The sequence below is a fragment of the Phoca vitulina genome, unplaced genomic scaffold, assembly GCF_004348235.1.
Source record: "Phoca vitulina isolate PV1807 unplaced genomic scaffold, GSC_HSeal_1.0 scaffold19, whole genome shotgun sequence".
Taxonomy (NCBI): domain Eukaryota; kingdom Metazoa; phylum Chordata; class Mammalia; order Carnivora; family Phocidae; genus Phoca; species Phoca vitulina.
The window spans coordinates 27,587,751-27,604,652 of NW_022589722.1; the positions used below are offsets into that span (position 1 = coordinate 27,587,751).

Here is a 16,902-nt window from a genome sequence, read left to right on the forward strand (position 1 = left end):
GTCGCAGTTGCTGGGTCTGCTGCCAGCCTCTAAAGGGCTTCTCCCTTCATCCACCTCTCCCGCGCCGTGCCCTGATCTCTGTCTTCTCACCCACCCAAGGTCAAAGGGAAGTGTACCACCGACCACATCTCGGCTGCGGGCCCCTGGCTCAAGTTCCGTGGGCACCTGGACAACATCTCCAATAACCTGCTCATTGGCGCCATCAACATCGAAAACGGCAAGGCCAACTCCGTGCGCAACGCCGTCACCCAGGAGTTTGGTCCTGTCCCGGACACTGCCCGCTACTACAAGGTGGGTCCTGGTCAGTGGGGGCAGGGGCGGGGATGCAGGGAGGGGGTGCTCTCCCCCCAGGAGCCCACACCAATAGCTCTGCAGTTGAAGGATGCCCTGGTGCCACGGGGGCAGTCCTGTGTCACCCTCACCACATGCCCCTGCTCTGATCCCACACTGGCCTTCCCCCAACGCCTGCCTCTGTCCTGAGTACTGATGGGTAGGTGGCACCTCCCATGCCCCTTGCAGAGAGTCTGATCGCAGGTGTCTGATCGCCTCCGTCCCCTCGGCCTGAATGGGGCCTGATTCACCTCTCATTTCACCAGCCCTTGGGGAGCAGGTAGGGAGGGGTCTCTCTAGCCCCTTGATCTGTGAACCTCAGGAAGCCCAGGGCCGGCAGGCAGGGGGCCAGCGTCCTCTCCCTCATGGCCGCCTCACTTGCCTGACAGAAACACGGCATCCGGTGGGTAGTGATCGGAGATGAGAATTACGGGGAGGGCTCGAGCCGGGAGCACGCAGCACTGGAGCCTCGCCACCTCGGGGGCCGGGCCATCATCACCAAGAGCTTTGCCAGGATCCATGGTAAGGTAGAGCCGGGTCCCGCCACATCCGCTTCCCCTCCCTGGCAGCCCACGGTCACCCACCCTGCCCGTGGTGGAGTCAGGCCTGGAGCCGTGCGCCTGGTTTCCACGCCGTGTCCACAGCTCCCGTTTTCCACCACAATCTCTGCCCCTTCTGAGTTGCGTTGGGTCCAAGGCCCACAGCTTCCCAAGATGGGAACTTGCTTCCAAACTTGCAGACCTAAGCAGCAGAAATCCAGGGCACGTGGTCAGAGGATTTTGATTGTAAATGTCTGTCAGGAAGGCCAGTGGAGACCCAAACCAGCACGCTTACGTAGGCTCAGGCAGAAGGTACCCTGTCATTGGGAGTATAGCCACCTTGGTCCTTTTGGTTCTGCTCAGAGTTGTCTCCAGATGGCAGGACCAGGGTGCTTCTCCCAGAGCCCTCGCTGGGCTTAGAAAAGGAAGCTCTTAGGCTGGTGAGGCTCCCTGTGCAGAGAAGGGGGGACTGGCCCTGCGCGCTATGGAATGACTCAGTATGCTCTCTGCCTTCTAGAAACCAACCTGAAGAAGCAGGGCTTGCTGCCCCTCACCTTTGCTGACCCAGCCGACTACAATAAGATTCACCCCGTGGACAAGCTGACCATCCAGGGCCTGAAAGATTTTGCTCCTGGCAAGGTCAGGGGGCCAGGGAAGGAGGGCAGGTCGGGGACACCCACTTCGGCCCCCCCTTGTTTCTCCTCCCATGAGCCTTTGTTTCAGTTGGAAGGGCCCTTAAACTCTCAAGGCACCCCCCCCTCGGAGAGAAGGAAGTGCCTTCCCAGAGACCAGGGTGGAGCCAGCTCAGGCCCCACTCATTAGGGCAGGCTTGGCACTCAGGCCAACAGCCCGTGCAGAGCAGGACCCTCTTGGCCCTGGGAGTCATGCCATCCAGGTCTTTTTTTAAAAAGATTTTATTTATCTGACAGAGAGAGAGACAGCGAGAGAGGGAACACAAGCAGGGGGAGTGGGAGAGGGAGAAGCAGGCTTCCCGCAGAGCAGGGAGCTGGATGCGGGGCTTGATCCCAAGACCCTGGGATTATGACCTGAGCCGAAGGCAGACGCTTAATGACTGAGCCACCCAGGCGCCCCGCCATCCAGGTCTTAACTGGGGCCACCCAAGCCCAGACCTGGCCTAGAGCTTGGTTTGCCTGCTGGCCCCTGAGGTTCACCTTGCGTGCACCCCACCTCCCTGACCCTGCAGCAGAATCCAGGGCCGTGTTCCTAAGAGCCACTCTGCTTCCCCCCACTTCCTACAGCCCCTGAAATGCATCATCAAGCACCCCAATGGGACCCAGGAGACCATCCTCCTGAACCACACCTTCAACGAGACCCAGATCGAGTGGTTCCGTGCCGGCAGTGCTCTGAACAGGATGAAGGAACTGCAGCAGCACTGAGGTCCGGCTCCACACTCTGCCTGCCTGCTCCTCGGACCCGGGGCCGGGGTCCCCAGTGCAGCCCGCACGTCATCAGAACTGGATCCACCCCGATCCAGCCACGGCTTCCTGCTCCAAGACGGTGTGCTCAGCCCGCCAAGTGACCCACAGTTGGGGGGGGGGGTTCTTAAAAGAATGTTCCAGCCCCCCTGCCTTCCCATGTTTAGTCTGATTCAGATCTTGAGCAGCTCCATTCAACTGTATTTATTTTTGATGACAAGACTCCCATCTAAAGTTTTTCCCCTGCCTCATTTCACTGGTGGCTCAAGGATTTTAAAGAAACTTTTGCTCTTACAAGGAAAATAAGAATCCAGACTCGGTGACTGTCCGTGTGTGTGAGTGGTGGTGTCCGTACAGGGCGCGGGGCGGGTTGCTGTGGCCAGTCGGCAGAGGCCCCACTGGCCACGCCACAGCAGACCTGCCACTGCCAGGAAGTTCAAGTGGGAAGGCTGCTTTCCCGCGTCTTCTCAGCCCCACCTTCCTGCGCCCTGGGCCAGCCTCCCCTGCCCGCGCCCCAGCATCCGCACGGCCCCCCTCGTGTCCTTCCCCTGGGCATGGACTCAGCCCCCTCCCTCAAGGCCGCGGCGCCACGCGGCGGCGGGCATCATTCTGCAGCTGCTTCTCCCCCTGGAGCGCTGTCCCCGGGCAGGACCCACGCCCCGGTGCCCCGGTGCCCAAGCGAGCAGAGAAGGCCAGAGCAGGAGGTGGGCTCCAGGGAGGGCCCTTCCTCAGCACGAGACTTGCCTGACTGACAGAAACTCGGTGTCCCGTGGGCGCCATAAAACAAGGCTGCGGGTCCTGCGGAAGTGAGTGAAGAGGCAGGAGGAACCTGGCAGAGCCCTTGTGCTGAATAGACAAGGTGCTGTGTGCCCTCGTCTGGGATTTGGCGCCGCCAGCAGGCCCACGGAGTGTTCCTGGCGTGGCCGAGGTCTGAAAGTGACCGTTGTCCTGCCGGGGGTGGTGGGGGGGGATAGCACAGCTGGCCACCAGCCCGGCCCTCGGGCCACCTAAGCCCACGGCCGCCACTCTCCTGATGGCGCCAGCTTGCCTGAGTCCAGGCCCCTGCCTTCCAAACGCTGGTGGGGAAAAAGGCGGTTGTCCCTGAAAGGTCAAGACCTGACAACAACTAGCAGCTAGCCCAGGCCAGCCTCTCGCTCAGTTACTTTAGGGAGCCACCAAGCTTAGCCCAGAGCCCAGCCTGAGGCCCTCAACCCCCAAGTCCTGCCATGGGGGCAGGTCACCTGCAGAAGTGACCTGGGGACAGGAAGGACAGGCGGTCCCAGCTGTGGCAGCTTGGTGACCTTAGCTCACGCAGACAAGGGTGGCTCCTCCCTGACTGATACCGTCTTTTTATTAAAAGCGTGCGCCGTCGCCAAGAGGCAGAGGTCCAGAGGGAGAGCGTGACTTCAGGGATAGCTCGTCTGGCGGGGCACGCACTCCGCTCCTCGGCATCTGCGGAAGCGGCCGTGCTTCTCACGGCCGGCCGCACCACCTTCCCCGGGGCTGGGCTGGGGTCTGCCGGACTGGCCGAGGTCCGCCGTCAAGCCCCAGGGCTAGCTGCTGGTCCACCAGGAGAGAAGGCCCAGGCCTGGCTCACTGATGGATCCCTGCCGGGGGAGAGAGAAAACAAGCACATTTCATCTACCTTCACGGCTTGAGCCACCTCGGGAGGCAAAGGGGCCCACCCTTCCGGGCGCCCCCCGCATAGGCAAAGGGAATAGTGGAGCGAGCACACACCAGCCAAGAGGATGGGGCGAAATCCAGGGGCCACCCCAGCACTCCCGGCTGGCCCCCGGGAACACAGCCCAGCTCCCCTCTCCTGCCCCAACCTCTCCTGGGGCCTCTAAGGAAAGTGCTGGTTCTCTAAGGGCATGGCCTCTGGCCCCAAGGCCTCAGCTGGGTCAGGTTCCCTTCCTCGCCCCCAGGCCTGCCCAAACATGGCCACCGGCAGGCCAGGCCTGGGCATGCTCTCAGTCCTGCCAGGAAGGCCTAGTGACCCTGCGCCCCAGCCTCCAAAAACATGCAGAGGGGATGCCCTCGGCCACCCAGATTTTTGACAAAGCACAGCAGCCCCCAAAGCAAACCACCTGCAGCGCAATTATACTGGGAAACCCTCCTAGCAGGCCCCAGAAATGAGTCCTACTTTGTCCCGCATCACAGTCCCTTCATGAGGGTAGAAGACCCAGGGAACCCCGGTCAGGTCTGGTCACAGCTCCCCTGCCACCCCATGCGCACACCTGGTCGGGTGTGGGAGCAGCCCCGACGGAGGGTCACCCCTCCCCGAAGCCCCACTCTTGTGCTTGACCCGCTCCCACGCCCCTTCCCCGCTTGCTTTCTCCCTCAGCCTGCTCATCAGCAGCCTTGTCACCCAGCGAGGGCTCGGTCCCTCTTGCTGTCCGGAGTCTGACGCTCCCAGTGTTATGCCCTGGCTTCCGAAACAGGCTCCCCAGGGAGAAGTGACCACCTAAGAACTCATCAGGGACCGGCGCCCTGACCTGCGGGGAGAGGGGCTCCAGGCGGGGAACCCCAAGTCAACACCCTAGGAAGCCGCTCCCGCGCCGGGGTTCTCCCGCCACACCGGGGCCCGTGCACATCTCACCATAAGCGTGTACGGCGCCTCCTTCTTCGGCAGCTCCTCACTGGAAGACGTGGCCTCGGCCGAGCTGGGCCCCGTGGGGGACGTGTCCACAAAGCTCTCGTCCACCACCCGGAAGCGGATCTCCTCGCCGGTGTCCATGTACAAGTCGTGCGCTCCTTCCTCCGTCTCGTACTCCCACACCCACACCTGCTCTGCCTCGTCGCTGGGCGGGGTGCGGGGTCAAGGCAACAACCAGGCAGGCGGCAGCCCGCGGTGGGGGGGGGGAGGGGTTCCTCCCCCAGGCAAACCCCACCCGAGGATGAGAGCCCCTTGGCTGGGGGGTCAAGGAGAGGCAGGCCCACACCACGTGCATGAGGCAAGGCTGGGCAAGGTCTGGGCCCCACAGGCAAGAGCGGGAACGCTGGGGAACACGGGCACCACAGCCAGGCGGGCACACACATCCTCAGGGCCCCAGAGCAGGAGGAAGGCTCAAGGGCAGAGCGAGCCCCACCTCTTGAGGCAGGAGTGACGAAGGCCTCTCGCTGCCCGGGTCCTCGCAGGCCAGCCATGTTCAGACCTCCGTTCCACCGGCCGTGACCGGGGCCAGGCCCAACCTCTGAGCCTCGGGGCCCCGTGTGTAAAACGGGCTGTGGCGAGGCCTGCCCCCGAAGGGCTGCGGTGAGGAGGTAATAACGCAGCGCTCCCAGAAAGTGCTTTCCACGGGACCCGCGCAGTCGGCCCTGGGGTGCTAGCCGAAGCTGCGCTATGTTCTCTGCAGCCCGACTCCGCACCCCTTTCCATCGTGCCCTGTGAAAGTGACCAACACGCGACGCAAGGACCTTCCCGGTGCTCAGGATGGACATGGCCGGAAGGTCACCTGCCTGAGGGCCCATGGCTGGCGAGAGGCCCAGCCGGGCAGCGCCGGCTTTCCTGACAAGCCCCGGCGTGCCCCACAGACCCTGCCCCGGCCCCCACGCCCGAGCCACAGTGACCCGATGAACCAGTGAGGGCAGCACCCCGGGCTCCCGCCAAAGCCCCAACCCCTCCCCCAGCCCACACCGAGGAGCCACAGCGCCCTCTAGTGGCGGTCCCACGCCTTAACCACCCCCCCTCAGGAGCCCGGTCCCCTGCTGGGTCCTGGGGACACAGTCCTGACAAGATGGGGTCCCTTCCAGGGAGCAGTCTCAGCGAGGACCCCCAGAAACAGACAACCCTAGGGCGACCAGGCAAGGGCTGGGGCAGCGCAATGGGGGAAGCCAGCAGAGGGGAACCACAGCGCAGGACCGGGCACAGTGAAGCCCTCAAACGTCAGCCGACGGTAACCGTTCTCATAGCAGGGAAGCGGGGAGGCGAGCCAGTCAGAACAAACCTCTCCAGGGAGGGGATCTCCGAGATGATCCCTGAGAGGACAACCTAAGCCAAGGGGACAGCACGCCACCTACAGAGCACGAGAGCCCCGACGGGGGCACGGGCGTGGGGACACCACGGTTAGCAGGGGAGCATGGGCAGGTCAGAGCTTCTGGAGCACGACTGCGGGCCGGGGCGGGGGGGTGGACACAAAGGTCAGCAGTGTCAGATCCCAGGCCCCAGGGTCACCCCAAGGAGCGGGGACTGTCCTTTGGAAAGACCTGAGCTTCCCTGTGACCCACTTTAACCTTGGGAGGATACAACTTGGCTGGCTGCTGCAGCGACTCGGGGGGAATGAGAATGTCATCGAAGAACCCTAGAGAGACTGGAACACACGGGAAAGTAACAGCATGGGACAAGGGCAGTTGTCGCCATGGAAATCTGAGCCCCCCACCCCCACCTCGGAGCCCTGCGCCCCCGCCTAGGCCACCCAGCCACCAAAACCTGCAGTGGACACCACGCAAAACTGGGACCAGAGGGTGCCTGGGACCCCGAGCCCCCTCTGGCAGCTGCTGTGTCCAGCCCGCGGTCCTGAGGGAAGGCCTCACGGTGAAGCCCCGCAGCTGGCCAAGGCCTTCACTGTTGCGTGAGCACGAGGGGGCTGTGTGCTGCCCTCCCCCCCGCAGCTCCCTGACAGCACCCCCCCCCGACCTGTGGCCCAGCCCAGAAGCTGAAGGGAGGCCTGCGGGCCTGGCCACTTGCCCCAACGTGCTCCCAGGCTTCGTCTGAGGATCAGGGCCACCGTTACCGTGCACTCCCTCCGGGCTGCAGCCTTTGATCTTGCCAATCAGAATCTCGTCCAGGAAGGGATGGAACACCACATAGCGAAAATGGACTGGAAGTGAAGGAAGAATGTCAGTGACGAGCAGGCACGTGAGGGACGGCTGCTCTGCGGCGGCCCTGGCTTCCCAGTGTTGACCGCCCTCGCCAGCCCGCTGACCCGGAGGCCCGTGGCTACCCCGGAGTCCGCTGGGCCCTCCATACCCAGTCCCTCCGTGGGTCCAGACCCACCAGCGGAGCCACAGAGACCCACGCCCCGTCCCCTGCAGGGCCACAGCACGGTCCCTATAACAGGCCAACAGCAGTGGCCCTGAACGGAGGGCTGGCCCCCAAGCCCACCCGACAAGTCACTCCTGAACCCAGATTCTGGGCCATGGATGACTCCAAAGTCAATTCCACCCTTCCTCTAGACTCACTCCCTTAAATTCTAGAAAGGGCAGAAGTAACCGGCAAAGGGAGCCAGGTTCGGAAACAAGTCTTCCGTCTCCCTCTGATGGGAAAGTTTGCCCCAGGCATAGCTCTGACCTGGAACAGGACGTTAAAAATGCCCTGAAATGGACGGGGCCACGGGGAGGCAGAGGCAAGAAGCCAACAAAAATGCCTCTGTGGGCTCGCAGGCCCCGCCCTGGGTGGTCCCCAACTCGGCAGACCCCCAGGACCTGGCAGAAGCCATTACCTCGTCACTCCTGCCCCTGACAGCCCCAAAGGGGTGACCAGCACTGGCCTGACCCCCGCCAGAGCTAGAGAATAACCGTGAGGCTACGTCCTGCCGGTCACACGGTGCCCATTGCCACCCACCCGTGTCGGCTGTCACGCTTCCCCGCCGTGAGGATGGGGAAGCGGCTCAGAGGGGCCGCGGGACCTGCTCACAGCCACTCAGCTCTTCTGTCCTGCTTTGCCAGGGGAGGACTCCAAGCCTTTCTGGGCCACCAAACATGGCCACAGGGTGGAATCTACCTTCCCCAGACAGCTTTCACCCCCACACAGGCTCCCGCCACCAGCACCCTCAGCTCCCCACTCTGCCAACGCCACCCGAGGGCCGACGGGGCCCCCAGCTCCCTGCCGGGCGGCCTCTCCGTGCCCCACCAGGCGGGAAGCACGAGGGAAGAAGCGGGCGCGAACGTAATGCAGTCTATCCACAAAACGGAATATTACTCAGCCTTAAAAAGGGAGGGAGTACAGACACCTGCCACGACATGGATGAAGCTCAAGGACATTACGTTACGTGAAACAAGCCAGTTCCAGAGAACCACATACCATGTGACTCCCTTATATGAAATGCCCAGAATAGGCGAACCCAGAGACAGAAAGTAGATCCGCGGTTGCCAGGGGCTGGGGGAGGGGAGCAGGAGGAGCGACTGCTGGTAGGTACGGGGTTGCTTTTCGGGGGTGGGGAAAATGTTCTGGAATTAGATCGTGGTGACAGTTGCACAACTGAATATCCTAAAAGCTACCGAATGGTAAGCTTTAAAAGGGTGAATTTTATGGCATGTAAATGAGATCTCCATTAAAAACAAAAAGGAGGCCACAGACCAGCGGGAGGGCCAGCCGGGCCAGGGCCGTATTTGGAGCCACCTCCCAAGAGCCCGACCTCAAGTTCCGGGGTGTGTAGTGGGCAGACGGGAGCCGGGAAAGTCAGCAAGGATGGGGCTGCAGGATCAGTAAGAGGAAGACCCGCTCCCGGGGGCAGGCTCGGGCCAAATCCCAAGAGAAGCAGGGCTGCCTCAGGATGTAGTGAGTTTCTGTAAAGGGCAGACACTGGATGATTCCACTGTATGAAGTACCTCGAGTAGTCAAATTCATAGAGACAAAGTACAACGGTGGTTTCCAGGGCCCGGAGCTGCGGGGAACGGGGAGTGAATGCTTACGAGGGGCAGAGTTTCAGTTTGGGAGGATGAAAAGGGTGGTGGTGGTTACCCAGCCATGACTGTACTCGATGCCATTGAACTGGGCACTAAAAATGATTAACATGGAGGGCGCCTGAGTGGCTCAGTTGGTTAAGCGACTGCCTTCGGCTCAGGTCATGATCCTGGAGTCCCAGGATCGAGTCCCGCATCGGGCTCCCTGCTCAGCAGGGAGTCTGCTTCTCCCTCTGACCCTCCTCCCTCTCATGCTCTCTCTCTATCATTCTCTCTCTCTCTCAATAAATAAATAAAAATCTTTAAAAAAAAAAATGATTAACATGGTAAATCTTATGTTATATATAGTTTATCACAACTTAAACAAAAACAGAACAAAGCAAACGGTGGGCATGAGGAGAGTCCACTCTGGAGCTCCGAGCAGGTCAAGAGGGGCTCCCCCCGGGGCCAGCCATCTTGTGGGGCAAGGGTAACAGGGCACTGGTGCCATGTCCAAGTACCCTAAGGACAAGAGCTGAGGCTGGACACCCGGGCGCAGTGTCACAAGTCACAGAGACTGACATCTTGTGAGCACTTACCGTCCGAGAGAGGTGAAGTGATCCGGCCCGGGGAGAAGGAAGTACAAGGCAGTAAGCAAATGAAGAGCCCTCAAAACAAAGGGGGAGGCATGGGGCTGAGGCCTCCCTCCAACACCCTGGCCACAGCCCTGGGTGAGGCAGTGGGCTGGGAGGGCGGCAGGAACAGGGCCCAGGGTAGAAGATCAGCCCTAAAGCATGGCACTGATCGCCACAACAGAGCACCACCCTGCATGGCGCTCCGCAGACCACAGCGAGCTTCACAGCTCCAAGCGTTGACCCCATTTTACAGATGAGGAACCCGAGGCCAAGACAGGCGGCGTTACCTGCTCAAGGTCCGCATCCGGCGGGGGGCGGGGAGCAGAGCCAGAATTCAAATCTGGGTCCATGTGACATGCCTCACCCAGGGCCCTAATCCTCACACCTCATTCCCAAGGAACCAGGGGGCCCAGGGTGAACTGGGGGTGGGGGGACAATGAAAACCAACAGTGGAAATCTTACACCAAGTGGCAGAAACAACCAAATGAAAGAACAGAATTTCCTCAAGTTTAACTTTTTCCTCCCAGTCTTCCTTGAAGTTCTGGTGCCTCTCACCACTTGTCCAGGGCAAGTCTAAAGGCAGAGACTGGGCTCAGCTTGAGGGCATCCTTCTCCGTAAACAGAGGCCCTGCGGTCTTGTTTTCACGTCTCCGTTTAATTTCTCTGCGAAGCGCTCCTAGGGCTGTCCACAGAGCACGGTAACGTCTCTGTGAATCTAATTAAGTCTCCGGATTCCTGGACACAGACACCAGGCGGCCTCATGGCACGTTCTGGAATGCTCGACATCTCTGTGTCCAGAGGCTGACCAGGATGGGCCAGGGCGGGGCTCCTCACACTTGGCCTTGTGTGAGAAGCACCCGGCTCCTTATTAAAGAGGTCTGCAGGCTCACCTCCAGAGACTGTGATTCAGCAGCTCTGAGTGCCTAGTGCATGGAAAGCTGCAGGCCTGCCCGCTGATTGGCCCCGAACCACGTCAGCGGCCCCTCCCTTGCCCTCTGCTGCTTCGGCTGGGTCCAGGGACGAGAGAGAATGCCCCACGCCCTCCCTGAGGACCCTAGCCAAGGTGACCATCGCTCTACTCGTCCAGGTCCGCTAACCAACCTTGCCTTCCCTTCCCAGGGTGCACACCCCTTTGCTGTGCGACTACAGCTCCTCCCACCGGGAGGTGGAGTCTATTTTCCCATCCCTTGATGCCAACCTCAGCCATGTGACCTGCTCTGGCCAATGGGATCTTCCTACATGAAGAAGAGACCACATGCAGCAGAGATGAGCTGTCCCCGTGAGGCCCCCGTCCCCACCAGCCAGTCTGCCAACCACCAGACACATGAGGCCATCCTACCCCACCCAGCCCTGGACAGGCCAGCCCAGAAGAACCCATTTAGTGGATCCACAGAATCAGGGGAAACAGTTCAAATCAATGAGCCACTGAGCCCTCCCTATGTGCCAAGGACCCATCCTAGGACCTTTGCACGTATTAATTTAGTATTCTCACAACAGTCCTGTAATATGAAATCTACTGTTAACTCATTTTATAGGCAAGGAAACAGAGAAATGGAAAGATTACATATTCTACACAGGACACAGAGCAAATAAGTGGCCAAGTTGGGATTTGAATCCCAGAGGCTACACTTAACCATTAAGTCCTAGGGCCCCTCAAAGTCCCCCACCCTCAACCAGCTTCCTTCCCAAGAGACAGATGCACTCCCCTCGGCTCTCCACACTGTTAGTTTATTTTTTAAAGATTTTAAGTAATCCCTACACCCAACATGGTCTTGAACTCACAACCCGAGATCAAGAGTCACACACTCTACCAACTGAACCAGCCAGACACCCCTGCTCTCCACTTTTAATCCAGCAATGACCATTCCAAGTGCCCTCACCTGTCTGGCCACCCCCTCCCCCCCAAACCAGACTGAGCAGCCTGATGGCCCGGCAGAGTAGGGCTCAGTAATAAATGAGACCAAAGGGGGCACAGACACGGAGCCACAATCAGAGCGAGAGAGGCCTCCAGAATCACCTTGTCTGGGGCACCTGGCTCAGTCATGTAGCAACAGATTCTTAGCTCAGGTCTTGATCTCTGGGTCATGAGATCGAGCCCTGTGTTGGATTCCACATTAGGCAAGGAGTAGCTTGGGGTTCTCCCCCTTTCCCTCTCCCCCCATTGGTGCGTGCACACTCTCTCGTGCTCTCTCTCTCTCTCAAATAAATGAATAAATAAAATCCTTAAAAAAAAAAAAAGAATCACCTCGTCCACCATTTCTTATAGGTAAAGAAACCAAGGCTTAGACGGGGGAAGATTCTGCCCACTGTCACCCAGTCAATTCCTGGCAGAGTCAGGACTAGGCCTCAGGTCTCCCAATCCCTAGACCAGGATTCCCACAACCAAAAACCAAACCCCAAGAAACCCAATGCCAAGGAGGAAAGGGCAGGCTGCCTGGGTGGCTCAGTCGGTTAAGCGTCTGTCTTCAGCTCAGGTCATGATCTGGGGGTCCTGGGATTGAGCCCTACATCAGGCTCCCTGCTCAGTGGGGAGTCTGTTTCTCCCTCTCTCTCTGCCCCTCCCCCCTCCGTGCTTTTGTTCATGCACACTCTCAAATGAATAAATAAAAAAATCTTAAAAAAAAAAAGAGGAAAGGGCACCCACCTTTGGTGTGCGACGCGCCGTCCCCTGGGAACACGTAGGCGTCCTCCAGCTTGGTGATGTCAAACAGACAGATGCAGAGCCCCACGTTGTACACGACCTGTGTGCATCCGCATACACACACACACACACACTGTGACTCTGAGGCCAGGCTCCCCAGCATGCTCTCCTGAGACCCTCACCACCCACGGCAGGTAATGATTACCCCCGTTTTACAGCCAAAAATGAGTTGGGGCACCGTCTGAGGTAACCATGGGTCAGGGGCCTCTGAAGGATGCGGAGCTCTGGAAAGAGCGGGGCCTTTGTGACAAGACAGATCCTGGTTACAGTGCCAGTTCCAACGCCCACTGTGTGACCGCCAAGGTCACTTCTCTGAGCCTCAGTTTCCCCCATTTGCAAAAATAGACCTCCCAGGCTGCAGGTTTGTTAAACAGAGAGAATGGATGTGAAGCCCCATGCATGTGTCTGGCTTACATGCTAGAAGTAGTAACAGTCAACCACGGATCACTATTATCATTAGTCAGCATCACTAACAACCAGGGAACCCTGGTTTAAACCTGCATTTCCCAAAGTCTCCAGGTCCATGCTAGAGCTCGGTGCTTGGCGTCAGAGGCCCGGCTAATCCCCCATTCCGCTCACAAAGTAGGAGACACAGCCGTGGCCGCAGGGACTGAGGCTGGCAGAGTGACCCAGGGCCAAGGCGCCAAGACTAGACAGACAGCATCCTTTGCCCCCTCCGCACCCCACGGCGCTCCAAACCACGGGCCCGCTGGTGTCACCCTATCTGCCACCGGTATCATCACCTCCCAATAACAGCCCTGCAGACTGTTCAACGATTAGCAAGAAGCTCAGAGAACTTACGCTCCGGGCCAGACCTCACCACAATGAGGCACAGAGTCGGGCTGGCTTCGGCAGCACAAGATCTGTGCCCTTGGCCGGACCACGGACCTCTTCTGTGCAGCCTCCTCGCAAATGACTCAAATACAGAAGACTCAGCTCAACAGGTCACTGAAGGACCCAAAGAGACTACATTCCCTTCTTGGACTTTTCACACCTTCTCTCTCCAAAATGCTCACACTTCGTCCCTCCACAGACCCCTTGACCTTCTACCTCACAAAGTAACCGGAAGCCATCCACTAAGGACTTCATGAGTTCTCTCCACCAACAATTGCCCAGATCCATACACCTCCCTTCTATGACCTCAGCCTCTATGGAAGGGACTGGCCTCCTGTCTAAAGCCAGCCAACCTTCCTCTTACTGGCTCCTTCTCAGCCTATCACCTCCTGCTATTCTACGGATGAACACCAATACTGCCATGACATCCTGCAGGCCCTGTGTGGCTTGGCTCCTGCCACCTTTCCAGTCTGCCCTCCCCTCTCTTCCTCTGCCCAGGCCACACTAGCCTCCTCCATGTTATCATGGGTGAAATATTCCCTCCTGCCACAGGGCCTTTGCACATGCTGTTTCCTCTGCCTGCCCAACTCTTCCCTCTGCACCCTCAAAAATGAATCCCCTAGGGGCGCCTGGGTGGCTCAGTTGTTAAGCGTCTGCCTTCGGCTCAGGTCATGATCCCTGGGATCGAGCCCTGCATCGGGCTCCCTGCTCGGCGGGGAGCCTGCTTCTCCCTCTCCCACTCCCCCTGCTTGTGTTCCCTCTCTCGCTGTCTCTCTCTGTCAAATAAATAGATAAAATCTTAAAAAAAAAAAAAGAATCCCCTAGTTAGTTCCTCTTCAGCATCATCTCTCAGCTCAAGCTCAAATGCCATATCCCTAACAAAGCTGCTTTCTCCCTCATTGTAGGCAGAGTTCCCCTTCATTCCACAGACTTGTGAATGCCTGTCCTTCACAGCACTTACCTCAACTTGTCATCACATACTCAACCGTGGGTCCCTCTCATTCATATCTGCTCTCCCCACCACACTACAGGGTAGAACCTTGGCTGCTTCATTCATTCAATCAACAGACAATTATGGAACATCTGCTATGTGCCAGGCTCTGGCTAAATATGAGGGTACCGTGTGGAGAAGACAAAGGTCCCTGCCATCATGGAGCTGGAAAAAAAACCATAACCATCTAAGAAGGAAAAAGTGATAGGACACAGAGTAACTGAGGGAGGGTTACTACAGAAAAGGCAGCGGGAAGGCCCCAGACTAGCTGTCACTAAGTCATGTAGGGCCGGCATATAAAAGGTGCACAAACACTTTTTTGCAGGAATGAATGGATAAACCTCCTGACCGTTAACTCTAAACCACTCTGTCCATCTTCACAAAAACAGTGCGCGGTTGGACAACCATTATTATTTCCATTTTACAAATGGAAACTGAGGCCCAGAGGGGTAAGTGACCTGCCCAAGACTGCAAAGTAATCTGGCAGTGTAGAATCTAGCATTTCCCAGTTACAAGAGCCTTTTTCAAACCCAGTTTCTTTTTTGATTCCCTCTGACATCCTTCGTGCAGAAGGATTACCCCCATCCCGTGTACAGGTGAAGAAACCGAGTTCTGAGACGTTAAGCTACTTGCCCAAGGCCGAGGTCTGGCATGACCAAGGCCAGGCCTGCAGCGGGCAGGTGGGCAGGGCTGGGCCCTCCGATGCCAAGGCCTGCCGGCGACCGCGCGGGCCCACTACCTTGTTGGCCAACTTTTTGTTCAGCTCCTCGGCAATGGAGTCGTTGAGCTTCCTCTCAAACTGCCACGGGGGAATCCGCACGGTGTCCACCATCTCCACCAGGACAAACATCCCGGCCTGCGCTGGGGCCCTGGGAACGGGAGGGTCAGTCTCGCACCGTCGGGGGCGGTGGGCATTCCCCAAGCCCCTCCCCCCCAACCCGGCGGTGGGGCTGCGAGGTAGGGCGCCGGGTACCCCGTGCGGGGCGCGCTCAGCCGCTGCAAAGTGAGGAAACTGAGGCTTAGCGCGAGGGGCCCTCGCTCCAGTGGGAAGGGTGCGAGCACCCGTCGCACGACCCCGCGCTGCCCCGCCACGAAGTACGCGCCGCGACCACGCACCGCGCTCCCACGCGCGGCCGACTCGGGACAAGACTCCGAATCTCGCTTCCGGAGAACAGACCAATAAGAAGCCTTTGCCCGCCCCCCGACGCGGCGCGGGGGCGGGGCGGGGCGGGGCCTCCCCTTCCGCCGGGGCGGAGCCGTCAACCCTCCGACCGCGCTTTCTGGTTGCTAGGCGACCTCGGTGCGTTCCAGACTTCACCGGCTTGGCCAGTGCTCTCCTCTCTTCTTCCGGGTCTCACGTCGTGCTCTGCGCCGCAGCCGGAGGGATCCTCTCAAAAGCCGGCACAGGATGCTTAGACCCCTCAGTACCCTGGAGGCGGGAGAATTAACTGGAAAGGGGCAGGCGGGACCTGATAGAAATGTTTCGTATCTTCTTCTAGGGGGTGGGTTACACAGATGTATGCAACTGTCAGGGGTGCCTGGCTGGCTCAGTCGGTAGGGTCATGCAACCCTTGATAGCAGGGTTGTGAGTTCAAGCCCCACGCTGGGTACAGAGGTTACTTAAAAATAAAATCTTTTAAAAAACCGCATTAAACTCTATAGTTGAGATCTTTGCATTTAATTGTAGGCAGATTACATCTCAATTGAAAAGTGATAATAAGTTGGGACCCAAAAACAACCTCAGTAGCTTCCCACTAAACTAATAATAAAAGTCCGAAACTTTGAGGCGCCTGGCTGGCTCAGTCCGTGGAGCCTGCGACTCGATCTCTAGATTGTGAGTTCAAGCCTACACCTTGGGTGTAGAGATTACTTAAAATAAATAAATAAATAAATAAATAAATAAATAAATAAATAATAAATAAATAGGGGCGCCTGGGTGGCTCAGTCACTTAAGCAACTGACTTCAGCTCAGGTCATGATCTCAGGGTCCTGGGATAGAGCCCTGTGTTGCTTATCCGGGAGTCCGCTTGTCCCTCTCCTCCCCCTCCCTCTGGTCCTGCTGGTGCGCGCGCGCTCTCTCTCTCTCTCTCTCAAATAATAAATAAATATCTTTAAAATAAATAAATAAGTCCAAAACCTTTATGGTAGCTCACAAGGCCCTGCAGGGTCTTGCCTCTAAAATAAAATCTTAAAAAAAAAGGGGGGGGGGGGCGCCTGGGTGGCTCAGTCGTTAAGCGTCCGCCTTGGGCTCAGGTCATGATCCCAGGGTCCTGGGATGGAGCCCCACATTGGGCTCCCTGCTCAGCAGGAAGCCTGCTTCTCCCTCTCCCCCTCCCCCTGCTTGTGTTCCCTCTCTCTGTCAAATAAATAAATAAAATCTTTAAAAAAAAAAAGGATCTTGCCTCTACCCACACCTCCAGCCCCAGTTTGTTCTTTCCCCTGCCACCCCTGCCATTCCCACTCATCTTCATATGATAGGTAACATGGGCTTGGGCTAAGACAATTCAGTAGCTTGTCGGAGATCACAGGCTGCTAAGTGGTAGAAGCGCGCCCATCTAAACCTCTACACTGCCTCTAAAAGTTGGTGGGCTGTGGAAATACACTAGCTTGTGTTTAAACCAAATAAAATAAAAAAAAAATAAAAATTTGAGAACTTAAAAAAAGCCTTGGGGTGGATGAGAGAGGCACTCGGAAATGCATGGTGCTTCACTTTGCAGATTTTACACATGTGGCGGTATCTGCGTGAGGCTGGTGCAGTGATACTTAATTTGGCCTTCTCTGCATCCATATTTTTATTTTTAGGTCTGTCTGCTTCTCCTAGGATTTGAGCTAC

The 16,902-nt window shown here is 58.1% G+C and overlaps 2 protein-coding genes across 3 annotated transcripts in view; one reads left to right on the plus strand and one right to left on the minus strand.

Annotated features, from left to right (window-relative positions):
• The window catches only part of ACO2 (aconitase 2), a 52,336-nt gene extending 49,703 nt beyond the window's left edge, over positions 1-2,633 (plus strand). Inside the window, exons 15-18 of the mRNA XM_032416808.1 lie at positions 100-291; positions 720-852; positions 1,387-1,508; positions 2,129-2,633. Coding sequence (XP_032272699.1) covers positions 100-291; positions 720-852; positions 1,387-1,508; positions 2,129-2,266 — 585 coding nt within the window. The 3' untranslated portion in view covers positions 2,267-2,633. The remainder of the gene's footprint in view (positions 1-99; positions 292-719; positions 853-1,386; positions 1,509-2,128) is intronic.
• Positions 2,634-3,638: 1,005 nt separating this feature from the next.
• POLR3H (RNA polymerase III subunit H) lies at positions 3,639-15,240 on the minus strand. 2 transcript variants are annotated; one of them, XM_032416836.1, is made up of 7 exons: positions 15,186-15,240; positions 14,809-14,938; positions 12,188-12,284; positions 7,039-7,125; positions 6,552-6,615; positions 4,905-5,106; positions 3,639-3,912 (listed from the first exon to the last, which is right to left on the minus strand). In XM_032416836.1, the coding sequence occupies exons 2-7, from the start codon at positions 14,917-14,919 to the stop codon at positions 3,859-3,861; spliced, it is 615 nt and encodes a 204-aa protein (XP_032272727.1). In that variant the 5' UTR covers positions 14,920-14,938; positions 15,186-15,240; the 3' UTR covers positions 3,639-3,858. The 2 variants fall into 2 exon arrangements, with proteins under 2 accessions (XP_032272727.1, XP_032272728.1); XM_032416837.1 differs by lacking the exon at positions 15,186-15,240 and adding an exon at positions 15,043-15,179.
• Positions 15,241-16,902: the final 1,662 nt, after the last annotated feature.

What these genes read in the sequence shown, in the direction of transcription:
- POLR3H (XM_032416836.1), bottom strand. Translation starts at nt 14,919, where the DNA reads ATGTTTGTCCTGGTGGAGATGGTGGACACCGTGCGGATTCCCCCGTGG. An exon ending in CGGCGCGTCGCACACCAAAG is followed by an intron (nt 7,126 to 12,187) that starts GTGGGTGCCCTT and finishes CTTCACTTCCAG; the next exon opens with TCCATTTTCGCTATGTGGTG. An exon ending in CAGCCCGGAGGGAGTGCACG is followed by an intron (nt 6,616 to 7,038) that starts GTAACGGTGGCC and finishes CGTGTGTTCCAG; the next exon opens with TCTCTCTAGGGTTCTTCGAT.